Source organism: Glycine soja, chromosome 16 (assembly GCF_004193775.1).
Source record: "Glycine soja cultivar W05 chromosome 16, ASM419377v2, whole genome shotgun sequence".
Classification (NCBI taxonomy): domain Eukaryota; kingdom Viridiplantae; phylum Streptophyta; class Magnoliopsida; order Fabales; family Fabaceae; genus Glycine; species Glycine soja.
Window position 1 is genome coordinate 10406332 of NC_041017.1, and position 18277 is coordinate 10424608.

General features: G+C 39.7%; 2 protein-coding genes across 2 annotated transcripts; both read left to right on the top strand.

The window, feature by feature from the left end:
- The first annotated feature begins 12398 nt into the window (after positions 1-12398).
- LOC114389759 lies at positions 12399-14018 on the top strand. The gene is made up of 2 exons (XM_028350500.1): positions 12399-13025; positions 13140-14018. Exons 1-2 carry the CDS (start codon positions 12399-12401, stop codon positions 14016-14018), a joined length of 1506 nt encoding a protein of 501 aa, XP_028206301.1.
- Positions 14019-16748: 2730 nt separating this feature from the next.
- Positions 16749-17078, top strand: LOC114389760. The gene has a single exon (XM_028350501.1). The coding sequence runs from the start codon at positions 16749-16751 to the stop codon at positions 17076-17078; it is 330 nt and encodes a 109-aa protein (XP_028206302.1).
- Positions 17079-18277: the final 1199 nt, after the last annotated feature.

Here is an 18277-nt window from a genome sequence, read left to right on the forward strand (position 1 = left end):
CTCTTCAACAAGTTGTGACATAATTTCAACATCCTTCCTCAGGTAATAAAAATCTACAAATACCAAGTTATGTGCTACTTTATACCAACTAATTCATAATTCATTTAGCAACTTTCCGATGATTAAACCCATTCATGCATGCATTACATGATGAGATACCAATTACCCGTGCTAGCTTTTAAAATATCGATTCTCTTGTTTAATTTCAAATTTGTGGTTTTTAATTTTATATTATAATATAAAATCAATCTATTAAGTTGAAAATTAATCTATTGAGCTTCTTCTTACCTTGCAGGGACCAAACACCAATCTCATCAATATTACTTGGAAATAGCTGATAAAGCAAGGAGCCAAAGACTCTCATCCAGTTCAGCTTCTGCCAAATGAGGTTCATCACTATTCTGTTGAAGATCATACTTTTTCCGATAATACTTAATTAAAAGGCTTTAAATATGCTTGTTGGATGTCGTTTTCTCTGTAGTTTTATTCTATGGAATAGAGATCCATCTTCATTTTTGCGTTGTCCCGTACTGCTAAATTAGTTTTTTATTTGGGAAAACAAAAAAGATATGATGTATAAGAAACCTTTCCATCCATAATCAAATTGGTTAAGTATGATTTACCTATTTGAAGCACAACAACTGGATAGGGAGACTTACAACATAATATCACTAGTTTCAGTCTCCTTAGAACATAATATCTAATATAGTTTCTTAAGCTGGCTGTTATAAATAGACATTAATTTAGGATAGAATCTTTTCTTCTTTATTCTCTCCAATTTCCTTGTCCTCCCCTTCACTTTTATTCTCCTCATTCTCTTTGTTGTCTATATTGTCATTCTCTTCACCAAATTTCTCATTATGTTGTTCGCCTTCCACTTGTGTCGTTACATTTTCAGAATTTTCTTCAGTTTCTTGGTCTACCGAATCCTGTCTATGCTCAAAATTATCTTCATTGTCATTCTACTCATGCTTTAGGACCTCATCTTGCACACCATTAACATCTAGTTTGTGTTGCTCTTCTTGCTTATTTTCTTCTTGTTCTTCCTCCCCATCCTCTTCCTTGTGCCTTGCATCTACCACAGAAGTTTCCTCCATGTGAGGATGGAGGTCCTTCCTCCCAAACATGACAACCTCTCTGGTAGTTTTTGTGCTTTCTACATAGGATGATTTCTTCTCATTAAAGTGTTTGAGTTGGTAAATCAGCTAGATACAATTGACTAAAGTACATAGTATAAGGATCAGAGACATGCTTAGAATTTGTGCCCATCGAATATGTGTGCATGCTGGTGAAAGTAAGTAGCTTAGGATGACAAACTATTGACTAAATATTTCGTTTCATTTTCTTTCTTTTCAAAGAGTGGAACACCTTTTTTCTACATTTTTTATACCATAAGTAGATACCTAATAAATGTCTTTAATTAGTTCATTTTTAGATAATAATTTTTTGTACTTTCAAGATTTTTTTCCCAACGTTAATAATTAACTCTCTTTTTGCCTAATTTTAATTGTCACTTTTGAATTATACCTCTACTATTTATTATTTTAGAATATAAAGAAAGTATTATTATTTTTTCAATAATACTCTTAAGAAATAAATATTTATAGTTGTAATTGTATAATGTAATTAATTAAATGCTTATGGAATAAGGATATTTTAATGAAATAATAATTTTATAAAATATCATATAATTAATCATTTTCTTAAGATGTATTTATTAGTTACAACAAGTAAAATAACATGCATTGCTAAATTAAGATATGGAAGACTTACACTATGTTAGTTTGAGCGCATGACTGAACATAAATTCTTCATTTAATTAATTGAACTTGTGTTATATATAAATTTTTTCCCCTGTCTAGAGTTTAATTGATTGAACTTGTGTTATATATAATTTTGAAATTCATATTTGATGCTTAACTAATGGCATGGAATTTTGTTGCTTCTTGTTTCCTAGTTGAGATTTTAAGTTAATAGTTTTTGCTTAAATTGGTTCTAGTTTCTTCTACGGTGATTTGTTTTTCTACTCTTGCTCTTTAAAAGCTTGGAGTTTAATTGAATGATAAATACTATTGAAGGCTCACTACAACATATAATTCTAATTTTTCAGTGAATGGAGTAGCTTTCAACTGGCTTGTCATGTTATCCATTTACAAACTGTAGTTAGTACTTAATTCATAATGATAAGGTTACTTGTTTGTCTTGCAAAATTAGTCTTCTGAAGTGGGTTTGGTTCATGGTAACAAAATTTGAGAAAAATGACAGGTAGGGAAAGATCATTGATCTAGGTGCTTTCTTCATATTATGTGTCCAGTGGATGCATACAGAATTGTATTATCCTCTTGAATGTTGATATATTTTCATTTACTATTCGTAGTGAAAATGTTTTTGGAGTTTCAACAAAATCTATGCAGCTTTCTTTTGATGCCAGAGGGAATAGTGTACCTACAATACTGTTGTTAATGCAAAGACATTTGTATGCACAAGGAGGTCTACAGGTATTTATCCTAGCTCCTATGTCCTTCCCTGCCTTGTTGGTGAGAATCTAAAGGTGTTTTGAATTATTAATATGCTTCTTGAACAGATAATGTGAGTTAGTGGATAAACAATTTGTACATTATTTGACCATGTTTGCTTCTGATTTGACCAGAAACCTTTTGTATTATTGATTAAACATATAAATATAAATGTACACAACATTTCAATGTAGTTAGCATCTGTAGCTATATTTTTAGCTTTTTGTAGATTGCTATGATCAGATTTCTCAAACCGAACTCTCTTTGGATGTTATGGTTAAAGCTGAGCTATTATCGGAGTCCATTGCTTTCCATGTTCAGCCCCTTGATTCAGTTCAGATGAATTTTTAAGATAATTATGATTATTAAATACATACTAATAGTAATTACATGATAATATAAAATTAATATAAGATTAGTTGAAACTGGTTGACAATGATTCAACATATATGGTTATTTGTGGTAAACCTGTTTATTGTACTACTCCATCTAAAATTTGGCACAACATTCAAAGACGATTAATAACAATTAACCGTCTTTGAAAGACACAACATTCAAAGACGGTTATTAGCAAACTTGACACAACATTCGCTAATAACCGTCTTTGAATGTAAACTTGACACAACATACAAAGATATTCACTAATAACCATCTTTGAAAGATTCCTACATTCAAAGACGGTTATTATAATAACCATCGTAAAAACTGATTTCATTTTAACGACGTTTTAAACAATGACGGTTGATAATCATCGTTAAATGCACTTATTAACCGTCGTAAAAAGTCCTTTTTTTAGTAGTGACTATGAGTTTTGGTCTTTTTTTATGTGTTTTCAAGCCTCAATTCTTATCACTTGTACCTTGTCTTGGTTTGAGCAGAGAAAAAAGCTGAACCCCTTGGAAAATGGTTTCCAGGCTTCACTAGGATGTGGAGACTCACTTCTAAAATGTATGGTTGAAAAAGTTTTGGATTTTGTTCAATTAGGTGGCTTGTGCAACTTCTAAAGGCATCAATTTTTTTTCCCATTTTTTATTTATTTGAAATTTGTTTTATCCTCTCTTTCTCACTTTTCTTCTTTCTCTCACTCATTTTCAAGTATTTTTGTTTTGGTTAGCACTCATTGATTTGTACTATGTTCTATAGCTGGGGAAGCTTTTTCTATATGTTGAGTTATGGCAAAACTTTTCTCAAGTGGTTATATTCTATTGAGTTTGCGTGAAACAATGATTTTCTTTGGGAATTTGGCTTTGGATTAACTTCAAATTTAGAGTTCATGCACCCAATAGATAGTAATGTTTGATTATTTTAATTTAGTAGAATCTTGCATTTTTTATTAATTTATTTTTATGTCTGTTTAAATTAACATGCCTTCTTGTAATTGCAGGGCTTATGCTTGTACCTCTTCTTCTTCTTTACCCATTCTTTTCTCTCAGGGTGTTTTTCATCACTAGCAAAACTTGAACTTGGAATTCAAATTGCCTCAAAAAGGGAAACTTGGATCTCAGTCATATGAGGATACCTTCAACTGTGAGTTCTCTTTCATGAATCATTACTGCTTTCTCTCTCATTTTTTGCATTCTCCCTTGGAGGACTCCCATTCTCAAGCTTAGTAGTGAATGATGAATAATAACACTTAGTAGTGGATGATGAATAGCACTTGAACAGCACGCTCTAACACACTATGTCTAACACATAATTTTTCTATTGGTTAAAATTCCACTAGGAAGGGTATGGAATATTTGTGAAGAAAGTGATGGAAGGGGAAGCAAAGGAAGGATTGCTTGGTCTATAATGAAGAGAGAATGACAATGCTATTATTTTAACTATCTGTTTTTGCTGTTTCTCATCAAGTGTAAAGCGATACCGGAATACTAAATTTTGGAATCCTGCAGAGTAAAGATAACTTCCCTGCAAATAAGGGACAAACAATGTCTCCCCCCTTCCCTTTTTTTCTCCTCAATTTTCATCCACAACTAGAATATGCAAATTACTGAACTGCACATACATCACAATTTTATGTTTATCTCGTTTCTTTAGTTAAGTTATATTTCAAAGATTTATTTGGTATATCGGAATCTGCATTAGAGAACATGTGATATTTTATGATTAATAACATTTTAAATCTTTCTTTAAAAAAAATTATTCATTTAGTTTTAAAGTATTTTGCCTTGATTTTCTAACACTAAGTCTCTAAGGAAGTGAGACTTACATTTTCTCATAGGCTTTAGTAGCTAGAATGGTTTGGCCCTTGAAATGCTTCTTTTGCACTCAGCATATTTATTTCAACGTCTTATACAAACAATGACATGCTTTACATTTCCTTTTTGGTAGCTTATTGTTCGGCTTCTGGCAAGTGCACCGGATCGCACAAGTAGTATAAAACGGTAAGAACCGAGTATCGAACACTCAGGGAACTTGTGTTATTTGGTAAGCTATTTCAGCAAATAGGTGTCTAGTATGTAAAGGTAAGTGTGAATATGAACAGGTGTATAAACTATCTGTGCAAAAAGAAAGAAAATCACGTGAGAGAAATGATGTGTAAAAACAAGTAGAGAACACGTTGGCCTTCCTAATAGGTGCCTGATGCTAAAAAGATATTCTCTATCTAACAATGCTCATGTGTTCTTATGGTGTCTCTTGAGATACTAAACCCCGATTCCTCATGATAGTTTAGCCTAATCCTGATCAAGCATCATCCGCAAATTCCTCTTGTAAGACTAAACTCAACCAGGACCACGTTAAGAAACACATACACAACTAAATTATCACACCCCGATTCCTCATGAAAGCACAACAACTTAGCCCTGTACTATCAAGGACTTTAGGGTCAGACCAGTTTACATTGTTGAATGACCCTAACAAAGCATGCATCTACATGATCAAGGTAAAGGCATATTGGAATGAAAAGCAGATAGCGTAGAGAACACACCAAACATCATTAAATAGATAGAAATATATTTACATCAGGTACCTACAGGGAATATCCAAAAGAGGATTTAGCTTTCCATACCAGGAAGCCTTCTTAACAACAAAGAGAAGAACAAGATGAAGGATTGCAAAAATACAAGTGGTGAGGATGTCTCCTTCACCTCTAGGATCTCACAATCACTCACAAACTCATCTCAAGCTCTCAAATCGGCTCCTGCTTCAAGCTCTATTCTCTGCAGATCTTTACACAACAAAATCTCTCAAAACTCTCTGGAACTTGGACTTTTCTCTCTTTAGAAATCTTAGACATGCAAAGCTCTGAATCCTAGTCCAAACTCTCCCTCTAAAATCTGATTTCATGCTTAAATAGGTGGCCATGTTCGTGCTCGTGCGCTTAGCGCACTTATGGACCGCTTAACGCACATTAGTGATTTTTGGCTTAGCACGCCTTTCTCGCTTAGCGGATGAACTGAAGTGGTGCGCTTAGTGAGATGAAGCGATATGCTTATCGAACCTGTATAGCTCATCTTCTTCCAGAGTCTTCCTCGCGCTTAGTCCATGAGTGTTGCGCTTAGCGAACGCTCGCTAAGCCAGCAGATTGGCTTAGCGAGAAGGTGAAAAATAGCACTTTTCAAAGCTTGCCTAATTAACCTAAAATTGAGAGAAAATGATTATTAAACACACAAAATGGAAGTACTAAGTATTTATTACCTATACTTAACAGAAAATACTTATAACACTACAAAATAACCATAATTTGGAAGAGTTTGATACAATTTACACAAGTTTTATACACAAAAGTTAGTCGTTTTCACCGACTAACAACTCCCCTAAATTTATAGTTTTGCTTGTCCTCAAGCAAAAAGAGAATAGCTCACTTGTTCTCAAGTGACAATGACATGTAGTGACTATGTACAAAGGTGTATGCAACAAAAGTTATTGATTGCATGATAAATTTATAGTTTTACTTTCATTTACTTTTGACCTTGTTACATCAGCACACATTATTCTTTTATTTTCTCTTTTTTTTTAACATACAGCTTATGTGTTGTGTGTGATGATGCTTTCTCTCTTTCTTTGCATCCCAATTAGTTCCACTCCCCCAAATTTGGGGTAAATTTTCCTTGAACTATAGGCTCTCCTAGAATCTAAACAAGGTATCTAGAGAGAATCATTCAGGTTTAGGGTTCAATTTATTGACAAACTCATTCAACTCAAAAAGGGTGCAAATGATAGAATTATAATTTAAGGTAAGCTTTTTGGTCAAAAGGCTTGTGTATGTACAATCATGTCCTCATTTATACATTTCATTCTAAAATTCAGAGATTCATGCAAAGATTATTACTCACAGCTAGTCATTCACTCACAGTTTAAGGTCACACTCTCACCGGTTTTGGTTCAAGCTTTTCTTTCACAATCAATCTGTCTACTGACTAACAATTCTAAATGCAAGTTCACATTCTTGTTCTTTCTTTGTCTAACATACACACTTGCTCAAACTCATGAAAAGAAACACAAACTCCATCAAAATCATGCATTCAATTCAAAATGAAAGCATACAACCATTTTCACAAAAAGATAAAAGTGTTTTACTGCCATGTCATAAAAAACAAGTCAAATTGTTCAAAATGCTTCAGGATGAGCAAACTAATTACCCATAAATAAAACTAGTAGTATATGTAGACATAAAGGAAATACTGTATGAAAACCCTAATTAAAATAATAATAAACTAAATGGCACAAAAATATCATCAGGAATTTAAAAATCCTGTGATCGGTCCTGAGTATCCTGTGTTTGAACATCCTCCTCGTCTGTTAAATGAAGCACAGGGGTAGCTGTAGGAGAGGTGTTCAGAGACAGGACTGGTGTAGTCTGATCCTCAGGAGTGGAGGGGTCTGCTGCCTGCTGAATTGAATTTGTATCTGCCACTGGTTCTAAAGGCTCAGAAGTGGCCTCAAAAGATTTCTCAGAAGTGGCTACAGCTTCTTGTGCTGCCTTCTTCCTTCTAACCAAGGGCTCTGTAGTAGTAGTCTCGGATTACTCATCCTTCATCTGCTGTGGTACCTGAGCTGTGGGACCTTCATCTTCCCTATGAAGAGAAGACTGAGTTCCGGGCCAGGCTACCCACTCATTAAACTGCTCTACGGAAATAGAGTCTGGAGGTGCCACCATCTGTAAACTTTGTAATAAGATAATCTACCCCTGATGGATGCTTTGAAGCATGGCTTCAAAACACTGAAGTTCTACAGGAGTTGAGGCAGAAGGAGCTGCTAGGGTACGTGCTGGAGGAGGAGCTGTAGATGTGGAAGGGGCCTCAGCTGGCCTTGTCCTCGCTCTCCTGGCCCTTCTGATAGTAACTGTCAGATCATCAGGGTTCCAACAGTTTTTCCTGATATAGGCCAAGTTAATGACCGGGCTCAGGCATTCAAAGACCAGGCTGTCAGAAGCAACCCCTTTGGATTTACATAAAGAGGTGATAAGAGCAGGGAACCCAAGTCTAGAAGAGTTACACTGGGCCATAGATGTAATCTGACCAGAGATGAGAGCTCCCACATTCATGTCCATCTAAGAAACTAGGCCAAAGTTTAGCCTAGCTCGATCTACTGTCAGGTCCGAGGTGTGGGAAGTAGGAGCCAGATTGGAGTACGAGAGAACACTCAACACTTGAGAAAGAGTTGTTAAATCTTTCCTGAGAATCTTCCTAGGGTGGCCTTCAGCATTTAAAACAAATCCCCGACCTGGGATACATAAGGAAGCCTCAATTTCTCTAATATCAGCGGGCAACCTATAGTATCTGGAATATGTGGGTAAGGTTTCACCCTCAGCTAGTACCACAGGTGTCTCTAGAAAGGTGTTGAGGTTGTCTGCATCAATCTTCACCACGTGGCCTCTGACCCTAACTTGCTTTGGTGAAGGTCCTTCGGGGCTGTAAAGACTGGCATAAAACTCCTTCACCAAAGCTAGATCTATGCTGTTGTCAACTAAATTGGTGAGGCGTTTATGGAAGTTACGCCTCTCCAATTCAGCCTTAAACTCGTCCAGCTCAATATGGTATATTTCTACCTTCCTCTTAGGCAGTATATGTCTTCCTAGAACATTATATGTGTATCGGGTCCAGGCCTCAAAAGAGTGGAACCTCCTTGTATCATACTAAGATGTGGGCCTAGTACCAATACTCTTTCTCTTTCTGGAAGCCATCTGCAAACAAAGGAACCAAACAATTAATCAGGACACAAGTTATTCAAATTTCAAAAATTGAAAAATAAAACTGAAAAAGACACTGGCCTCTTAGCGAGACATGGTCCGCTTAGCTGGCCTTTGCAAAAAACAAAATCACTACCGCTTAGTGACATCTGGAGCCGCTTAGCGGAAGTTGCAGAAATTTAGCTTCTGCAGAATTGGCTTAGCTGGACAGCACCCACTAAGCTGAACATCTGCCGCAAGGATATGTGCTAAGCTCCTTAAAGGATTGCGCTTAGCGGCACCAACTCTTCAAAAATTTCACTAAGTGTTGGAAGCTTAGCGAGCGAAGCTCGCTTAGCTCAGCGGATGCCGCAACAAATCGCGCTTGGCCCAAGAAAGCTCAGCTTAGCGCGTGACTATCAACAAAAAAATTTTCTAAGTTACTTGAGCTTAGCCATTCAGCCTAGTTTAGCCACAGGTAGCTCAACAAGAGGATGAGTGTTCATCCTCAAAGGATGAACTCGCTTAGCATGGTAAGCGCGCTTAGCGAGTTCTTTTGAGAATGCCTTTATACACAATGAGTATCGATGAACTCACTTAGCGAGTTCATCACGTTTTCCAGAAAATGCAGTTCATTTTCTTGCACTTTTCAAGCCTCAAAAAGGCATATCAGACATGCAATGTGTGCATCATACTCAATTCAGTATACAAGCGTATATAGCCCTAATCTTAAACTAATTGTAACAAAACATAAAAACCCTAAAAATCTAAAACTACAGTTGAAGTCTTCTACCCTAAAGTTTAGACAAGAAAAAGACAAAAAGAATCACGGAACTTACTTGGATTGTTAATGCTTTAGGATTGGAAGTAGACAATGCGAAGAGAAAGCACAGATGCAAAATGTGTAAATTTTTGGAGAAAGAGAGAGTGCAGAGAAGGGGTAGGTGAAATCTGGAAATTGTAAGTGTAATTGCCGTTACACTCACTTAAGCAAGTCTCGACACTTTCACTTAGCAGAAAGCTGCGCTAAGCGAGCCAGAGAGACGTTTGGTTTCTCAATAAGGCTCACTTAACGGATACGCGCGCTTAGCCGACGTTTCAAATTCAAAATCAGTTTTTTTTTTAACACAGGCTTGGCTTAGCACGAGGATCAGACCGCTTAGTGAGGTTTGCAGATCCGAAAAGCTTCAACTCTCACTAAGTCAGGCTTTGGCTGGCTTAGCTAAAATGATGCATCTTAAGTACAGAGGAGTGTGCGCTTAGCTGATAAGGACTCACTTAGTGCTTACATTGTCGCAATGAATCTCGCTTAGCTGCCATGACTGGCGCTTAGCTTCATGGACCTCAGTTATGGCCATAAGGAATTGCACTTGGCAAAAATAGGTCACGCTTAGCCAAGGATAAGTTGTCGCTTAGCGATTAGGCTAAAGCTTAGCCGAATTCAGATCATATTGAAGTTAGCTTAGCTCAACTTTGGCCAGCTTAGCATACCAAATCAACCTCAGATGCAAGGGTTAGGCGCTAAGCACTTGAGACTCACGGCTTAGCGCATGAACAGAGATGCGCTTAATGATAACTGCTAAATAATTGTGAATTAATAGTAGAAAATTAGTCAAATTTTGGCTTAAAATTAATTATTTAGCAGTTATTTGTGATTAAAAGTTAGAAAAGCAATTAAGTTGAATTTTTGGCCATAGATATGAAAACTGAAGGTACAACAAGCAAAAAGGCAGCAGAAAGTGAAGAAAAAGAATAAAATCTGAAGCAGACCCAGCCCAACACGCGCCCTTAGCGCGCGTCACGCGCTAAGCTTGCAAGGCAGCACAGGCGCTAAGCGAGGCGTTAAGCACGAAGATGCAGGATTCGTTACGTGCGCTAAGCGCGAGGCACACGCTAAGCGCGTGATCCAACAGAAGCACACGCTAAGCCTGCAGCATGCGCTAAGCGCGCCTACGAAGGCCCAAAGCCCATTTCTACACCTATAAATAGAGATCCAAGCCAAGGGAGAATGTACACCTTGCCTCAGAGCACTTCTCTCAGCATTCCAAGCCTGAGCTCTCCCTTTTCTCTCTATATTCTTTGCTTTTATTATCCATTCTTTCTTTCACCCCAGTTGTAAAGCCCCTCAATGGCCATGAGTGGTTAATCCCCTAGCTACGGCCTGGTAGGCCTAAAAAGCCAATGATGTATGGTGTACTTCAAGAGTTATCAATGCAAAGAGGATTCATTCCAGGTTTTATGTTCTAATTCTTTCCTTTTTATCTTGCATTTATGTCTTAAATTTCTGTTGGGTTTTATTCGCTCGGGAGAGGGTATTTCCTAATAAGGGTTTAAGAAGTAATGCATGCATCAGTTTTAGGGGTTATATGCTTGGTAAAGGGTAACACCTAATAGAACAAATTAAGAAAAGGATCGTCGGGCTAGCATTGCTAGGCATAGAATGATGGCCCAATGCCCATGCATTTAGCAACATCTAGAATTTAACCTTAATGCATTTTAATTATTGAATCTTCACAAAGGCATTTGGGAGATAGGTAGTTAAAATAGGCTTGTCATCGTGAGGCATCAAGGGCAAGTAAAATTAATAGATGTGGGTAGAACTAATTCAACTGCATTGGTAATGAACATCATAAATTCATTCATCGTAGGCCAATTAGGTTTGTCCGGTCTTGGCATTTTCATCAATTGTCTTCCTAAATTATTTGATCTAATAGCAACAATTTATTCTTATGCCTATTCCTGTTTTTACTATTTACTTTTACTTACAAATTGAAGAGTATTCAATAAAGTGCAATAAAATCCCTATGGAAACGATACTCGGACTTCCGAGAATTACTACTTAGAACGATTTGGTACACTTGTCAAACACCTCAACAAGTTTTTGGCGCCGTTGTCGGGGATTTTGTTCTCGCACTTAATTGCCATACTATATTAGTTTGTAAGCTTAATTCTTCTTTTCTTGGCTCATTCTTTTATTATTCTTTACTTTACTTTTTCTTCTATCCTTTCTTTCTTCTCCCATAAATTGCACGGGTAGTGCCTTTTTGTTTTTATACGAGGTAGAACTGCATCTGGAGACGTTGTTCCTATTAACTTAGAAATTGAAGCTACGTGTCGGCGTAACAACGCTGCAAGAAGAAGAAGGGAGCAAGACATAGAAGGAAGTAGTTACACCTCACCTCCTCCTTCTCCAAATTATGCTCAGATGGACGGGGAACCGGCACAAAGAGTCACACTAGAGGACTTCTCTAATACCACCACTCCTCAGTTCTTCACAAGTATCACAAGGCCGGAAGTCCAAGCAGATCTCCTACTCAAGGGAACCTCTTCCATGGTCTTCCAAATGAAGATCCATATGCGCATCTAGCCTCATACATAGAGATATGCAGCACCGTTAAAATCGCCGGAGTTCCAAAAGATGCGATACTCCTTAACCTCTTTTCCTTTTCCCTAGCAGGAGAGGCAAAAAGATGGTTGCACTCCTTTAAAGGCAATAGCTTAAGAACATGGGAAGAAGTAGTGGAAAAATTCTTAAAGAAGTATTTCCCAGAGTCAAAGACCGTCGAACGAAAGATGGAGATTTCTTATTTCCATCAATTTCTGGATGAATCCCTTAGCGAAGCACTAGACCATTTCCACGGATTGCTAAGAAAAACACCAACACACAGATACAGCGAGCCAGTACAACTAAACATATTCATCGATGACTTGCAACCTTAATCGAAACAGCTACTAGAGGGAAGATCAAGCTGAAGACTCCCGAAGAAGCGATGGAGCTCGTCGAGAACATGGCGGCTAGCGATCAAGCAATCCTTCATGATCACACTTATGTTCCCACAAAAAGAAGCCTCTTGGAGCTTAGCACGCAGGACGCAACTTTGGTACAAAACAAGCTGTTGACGAGGCAGATAGAAGCCCTCATCGAAACCCTCAGCAAGCTGCCTCAACAATTACAAGCGATAAGTTCTTCCCACTCTTCTGTTTTGCAGGTAGAAGAATGCCCCACATGCAGAGGGACACATGAGCCTGGACAATGTGCAAGCCAACAAGACCCCTCTCGTGAAGTAAATTATATAGGCATACTAAATCGTTACGGATTTCAGGGCTACAACCAGGGAAATCCATCTGGATTCAATCAAGGGGCAACAAGATTTAATCACGAGCCACCGGGGTTTAATCAAGGAAGAAACTTCATGCAAGGCTCAAGTTGGACGAATAAAGGAAATCAATATAAGGAGCAAAGGAACCAACCACCATACCAGCCACCATACCAGCACCCTAGCCAAGGTCCGAATCAGCAAGAAAAGCCCACCAAAATAGAGGAACTGCTGCTGCAATTCATCAAGGAGACAAGATCACATCAAAAGAGCACGGATGCAGCCATTCGGAATCTAGAAGTTCAAATGGGCCAACTGGCGCATGACAAAGCCGAACGGCCCACTAGAACTTTCGGTGCTAACATGGAGAAGAACCCCAAGGAAGAATGAAAAGCAGTACTGACTTGAGGGCAGAGAAGAGCGCAGGAGGAGGGTAAGGTTGAAGGAGAAGACTGGCCAGAAGAAGGAAGGACAGAGAAGACAGAAGAAGAAGAGAAGGTGGCATCACCACCTAAGACCAAGAGCCAGAGAGCAAGGGAAGCCAAGAAGGAAGAACCACTAGCCCTTCCACAGGATCTCCCATATCTTATGGCACCCACCAAGAAGAACAAGGAGCGTTACTTTAGACGTTTCTTGGAAATATTCAAAGGGTTAGAAATCACTATGCCATTCGGGGAAGCCTTACAGCAGATGCCCCTCTACTCCAAATTTATGAAAGACATCCTCACCAAGAAGGGGAAGTATATTGACAACGAGAATATTGTGGTAGGAGGCAATTGCAGTGCGATAATACAAAGGAAGCTACCCAAGAAGTTTAAAGACCCCGGAAGTGTTACCATCCCGTGCACCATTGGGAAGGAAGCCGTAAACAAGGCCCTCATTGATCTAAGAGCAAGTATCAATCTGATGCCCTTGTCAATGTGCAAAAGAATTGGGAATTTGAAGATAGATCCCACCAAGATGACGCTTCAACTGGCAGACCGCTCAATCACAAGGCCATATGGGGTGGTAGAAGATGTCCTGGTCAAGGTACGCCACTTCACTTTTCCGGTGGACTTTTTTATCATGGATATCGAAGAAGACACTGAGATTCCCCTTATCTTAGGCAGACCCTTCATGCTGACTGCCAACTGTGTGGTGGATATGGGGAATGGGAACTTAGAGTTGACTATTGATAATCAGAAGATCACCTTTGACCTTATCAAGGCAATGAAGTACCCACAGGAGGGTTGGAAGTGCTTCAGAATAGAGGAGATTGATGAGGAAGATGTCAGTTTTCTCGAGACACCATAGACTTCGCTAGAAAAAGCAATGGTAAATGCTTTAGACTGTCTAACCAGTGAAGAGGAAGAAGATCTGAAGGCTTGCTTGGAAAACTTGGATCAAGAAGACAGTATTCCTGAGGGAGAAGCCAATTTCGAGACGCTAGAGAAGGAAGTTCCGTCTGAGAAGAAGAAGATAGAGTTGAAGATATTGCCTAATCATTTGAAGTATGTGTTCTTGGAGGAAGATAAGCCTATAGTGATCAGTAATGCACTCACAACAGAGGAAGAAAATAGGTTGGTAGACGTCCTAAAGAAACACAGGGAAGCAATTGGATGGCACATATCGGATCTCAGGAATTAGCCCTGCCTACTGCATGCACATGATAATGATGGAAGAGGACTACAAGCCAGTCCGACAACCCTAGAGGCGGCTGAATCCAACAATGAAGGAAGAGGTAAGAAAGGAGGTGCTCAAGCTTTTGGAGGCTGGGTTCATATACCCCATCTCTGACAGCGCTTGGGTAAGTCCAGTACAGGTGGTTCCTAAGAAAGGCGGAATGACAGTGGTACGAAATGAGAGGAATGACTTGATACCAACACGAACTGCCACTGGTTGGTGGATGTGTATCGACTATCGCAAGTTGAATGAAGCCACACAGAAGGACCATTTCCCCTTACCTTTCATGGATTAGATGCTGGAAAGGCTTGTAGGGCAGGCATACTACTGCTTTTGGATGGATATTCAGGATACAACCAGATCGCGGTAGACCCCAGAGATCAGGAGAAGACGGCCTTTACATGCCCCTTCGGCGTCTTTGCTTACAGAAGGATGTCATTCGGGTTATGTAACGCACTAGCCATATTTCAGAGGTGCATGCTAGCCATTTTTTCAGACATGGTGGAGAAGAGCATCGAGGTATTTATGGACGACTTCTGGATTTTTGGACCCTCATTTGACAACTATTTGAGGAACCTAGAGATGGTACTACAGAGGTGCGTATAGACTAACTTGGTACTAAATTGGGAAAAGTGTCATTTCATGGTTCGAGAGGGCATAGTCCTGAGCCACAAGATCTCAGCCAGAGGGATTGAGGTTGATCAGACAAAGATAGACGTCATTGAGAAGTTGCCGCCACCAATGAATGTTAAAGGTGTCAGAAGTTTCTTAGGGCATGCAAGTTTCTACAGGAGGTCCATCAAGGACTTCTCGAAGATTGCCAGGCCCTTAAGCAATCTGTTGAATAAGGATGTGGCTTTTAAGTTTGATGAAGAATGTTCAGCAGCATTTTTAGACACTAAAGAATAAGCTCACCACTGCACCAGTAATGATTGCACCAGACTGGAATAAAGATTTTGAACTAATGTGTGATGCCAGTGATTATGCAGTAGGAGCAGTTTTGGGACAGAGGCACGACAAGGTATTTCACGCCATCTATTATGCTAGTAAGGTCCTTAATAAAGCATAACTAAATTATGCGACCACAGAAAAGCAGATGCTAGCCATTGTCTTTTCCTTGGAGAAGTTCAGGTCGTACTTGATAGGGTCGAGGGTCACCATTTTCACAGATCATGCTGCCATCAAGCACTTGCTCGCCAAAACAGACTCAAAGCTGAGGTTGATTAGATGGGTCCTGCTGATACAAGAATTTGACATCATCATCAAGGACAATAAAGGATCCAAGAATGTGGTAGCCAATCATTTATCCTGATTAAAGAATGAAGAAGTCACCAAGGAAGAACCAGAGGTAAAAGGAGAATTTCCTGATGAATTTCTTTTGTAGGTTACCACCAGACCTTGGTTTGCAGAGATGGCTAACTACAAAGCCACAGGAGTCATTCCAGAGGAGTTTAATTGGAGTCAGAGGAAGAAATTCTTGCATGATGCACGCTTCTATGTGTGGGATAATCCTCATTTGTTTAGGGCAGGAGCTGATAATCTATTAAGGAGATGCGTCACAAAGGAGGAAGCACAGAGCATTCTTTGGCACTGCCACAGTTCACCCTATGGCGGACACCACAGTGGGGACAGAACAGCAGCAAAAGTGCTACAATCAGGTTTTTTCTGGCCTTCTATTTTTAAAGATGCTTACGAGTTTGTGCGTTGTTGTGATAAATGCCAGAGAACAGGGGGGATATCTCGAAGGATGGAGATGCCTTTGCAGAATATCATGGAAGTAGAGATCTTTGACTGTTGGGGCATAGACTTCATGGGGCCTCTTCCTTCTTCATACGAGAATGTTTACATCCTGGTAGCTGTGGATTACGTCTCCAAATGGGTGGAGGCCATAGCCATTCCAAAAGACGATGCCAGGGTAGTGATAAAATTTCTGAAGAAGAACATCTTTTCCCATTTTGGAGTCCCATGAGCCTTGATTAGTGATGGGGAACGCACTTCTGCAATAATCAGTTGAAGAAAGTCCTGGAGCACTATAATGTAAGACATAAGGTGGCCACACCTTATCACCCTCAGACAAATGGCCAAGTAGAAATTTCTAACAAAGAGCTCAAGCGAATCCTGGAGAAGACAGTTGCATCATCAAGAAAGAATTGGGCCTTGAAGCTCGATGATACTCTTTGGGCCTACAGGGAAGCATTCAAAACTCCCATCGGCTTATCACCGTTTCAGCTAGTGTATGGGAAGGCATGTCATTTACCAGTGGAGCTGGAGCACAAAGCATATTAGGCTCTCGAGTTACTCAACTTTGATAACAACGCATGCGGAGAAAAGAGGAAGCTACAGTTGCTGGAATTAGAAGAGATGAGACTGAATGCCTACGAGTCATCCAAAATTTACAACCAAAAGATGAAGGCATATCATGACAAGAAGCTACAGAGGAAAGAATTCCAACCATGGCAGCAGGTATTACTCTTTAACTCAAGGCTAAGGCTATTCCCAGGTAAGCTGAAGTCCAAGTGGTTAGGGCCGTTCATAATCAATGAAGTCAGACCTCACGGAGCAGTAGAATTGGGGGACCCTAGAGAAGAGAACTTTGAGAAGAAATGGATCGTCAATGGACAACGCTTAAAGCTTTATAACGGAGGACAACTAGAGCGATTGACGACCATCATCTACTTGAATGACCCTTGAGGAGGCCTAGTGTCTAGCTAAAGACAATAAACTAAGCGCTGGTTGGGAGGCAACCCAACATATTTTGTAAAAATGTAGTCATTTTTCTGTATTCCTTCAAAAAAAAAGGGAAAAGCCCAATAGGTGCAAATAGAAAACAGCAGGTGCAGAAAGTAAAGACCCAGTAGGTGAAGTCAGCAATAGGAGGGGTGCCAATAGAAGAAGCGAAGTGGGCTGCACGAAGCCACGCGCATCTAGGCGCTAAGCGCCTAGGTATATTTTCAATTTTTAAATTTTAAAAATTCTGAGGGAAACCAAGGGACGCTTCCCTTGGTATGCTTAGCGACCAGATGCGCGCTAAGCGCGCGAACCATAAATTGCTGGACAGTTTTCAAAACTGTCCCACCCCTCAGCTGCCCTTTTGTATTTTAAATTTCAACCACCTCATTTTTTTTTCTCTTCTGCGCACTCCCACTCCCTATACCCTTTTTCTCTACATTTCCTCTAAACTTACTCGCCTCCCTGTGCCTCTTCACGTAGTTTTTACGAAAATAGGTGAGATTGGGAATCTGGACTGTTGCTGTAATACTTTGCAGGTACCATCACGCTAAGCCCTACACAAAGGCTTAGCGAGAAAAAGAAACATAGAAAGGAAGAAAGAAGCATGCGCTAAGCCTGCGCCAGACAGGACAAGAAAACACAGCATGCGTTTAGCCGGCACCTCGTGCTAAGCGCGCTCATGAGACTCAGTGAACGCGCTAAGCATGGGGCTGGGCCTTAGGGCCCATCAGCCCTCGTGCCTTACTTTCTGCACCCTCTTTTTCACTAACTACACTCCCTTCTGAATTTCTTTTTGCACCCTCCTCTATTACTAACCACAATCTATTTTTCCGTCTTTGTTTCTTTGTTTTTTCAGATGGCCTCCCGCAAACGCCGAGCTGTGCCCACACCTGGGGAAGCATCAAGCTGGGACTCTTCCCGCTTCACCTCGGAGATCATTTGGCATAGATACCAGGATAACATTCAGCTCCGGAACATTCTTCTGGAGAGGAATGTCGAGCTCACACCCAGGATGTTTGATGAGTTCCTCCAGGAGCTCCAGAGGTGCAGATGGGACCAGGTGTTAACCCGACTTCCAGAGAAGAGGATTGATGTCGCTCTGGTGAAGGAGTTTTACTCCAACTTATATGATCCAGAGGACCATAGTCCAAAGTTTTGTA

What these genes read in the sequence shown, in the direction of transcription:
- LOC114389759 (XM_028350500.1), top strand. Translation starts at nt 12,399, where the DNA reads ATGGAGCTCGTCGAGAACATGGCGGCTAGCGATCAAGCAATCCTTCAT. An exon ending in CAGCCATTCGGAATCTAGAA is followed by an intron (nt 13,026 to 13,139) that starts GTTCAAATGGGC and finishes ACTTGAGGGCAG; the next exon opens with AGAAGAGCGCAGGAGGAGGG.
- LOC114389760 (XM_028350501.1), top strand. Translation starts at nt 16,749, where the DNA reads ATGAGACTGAATGCCTACGAGTCATCCAAAATTTACAACCAAAAGATG.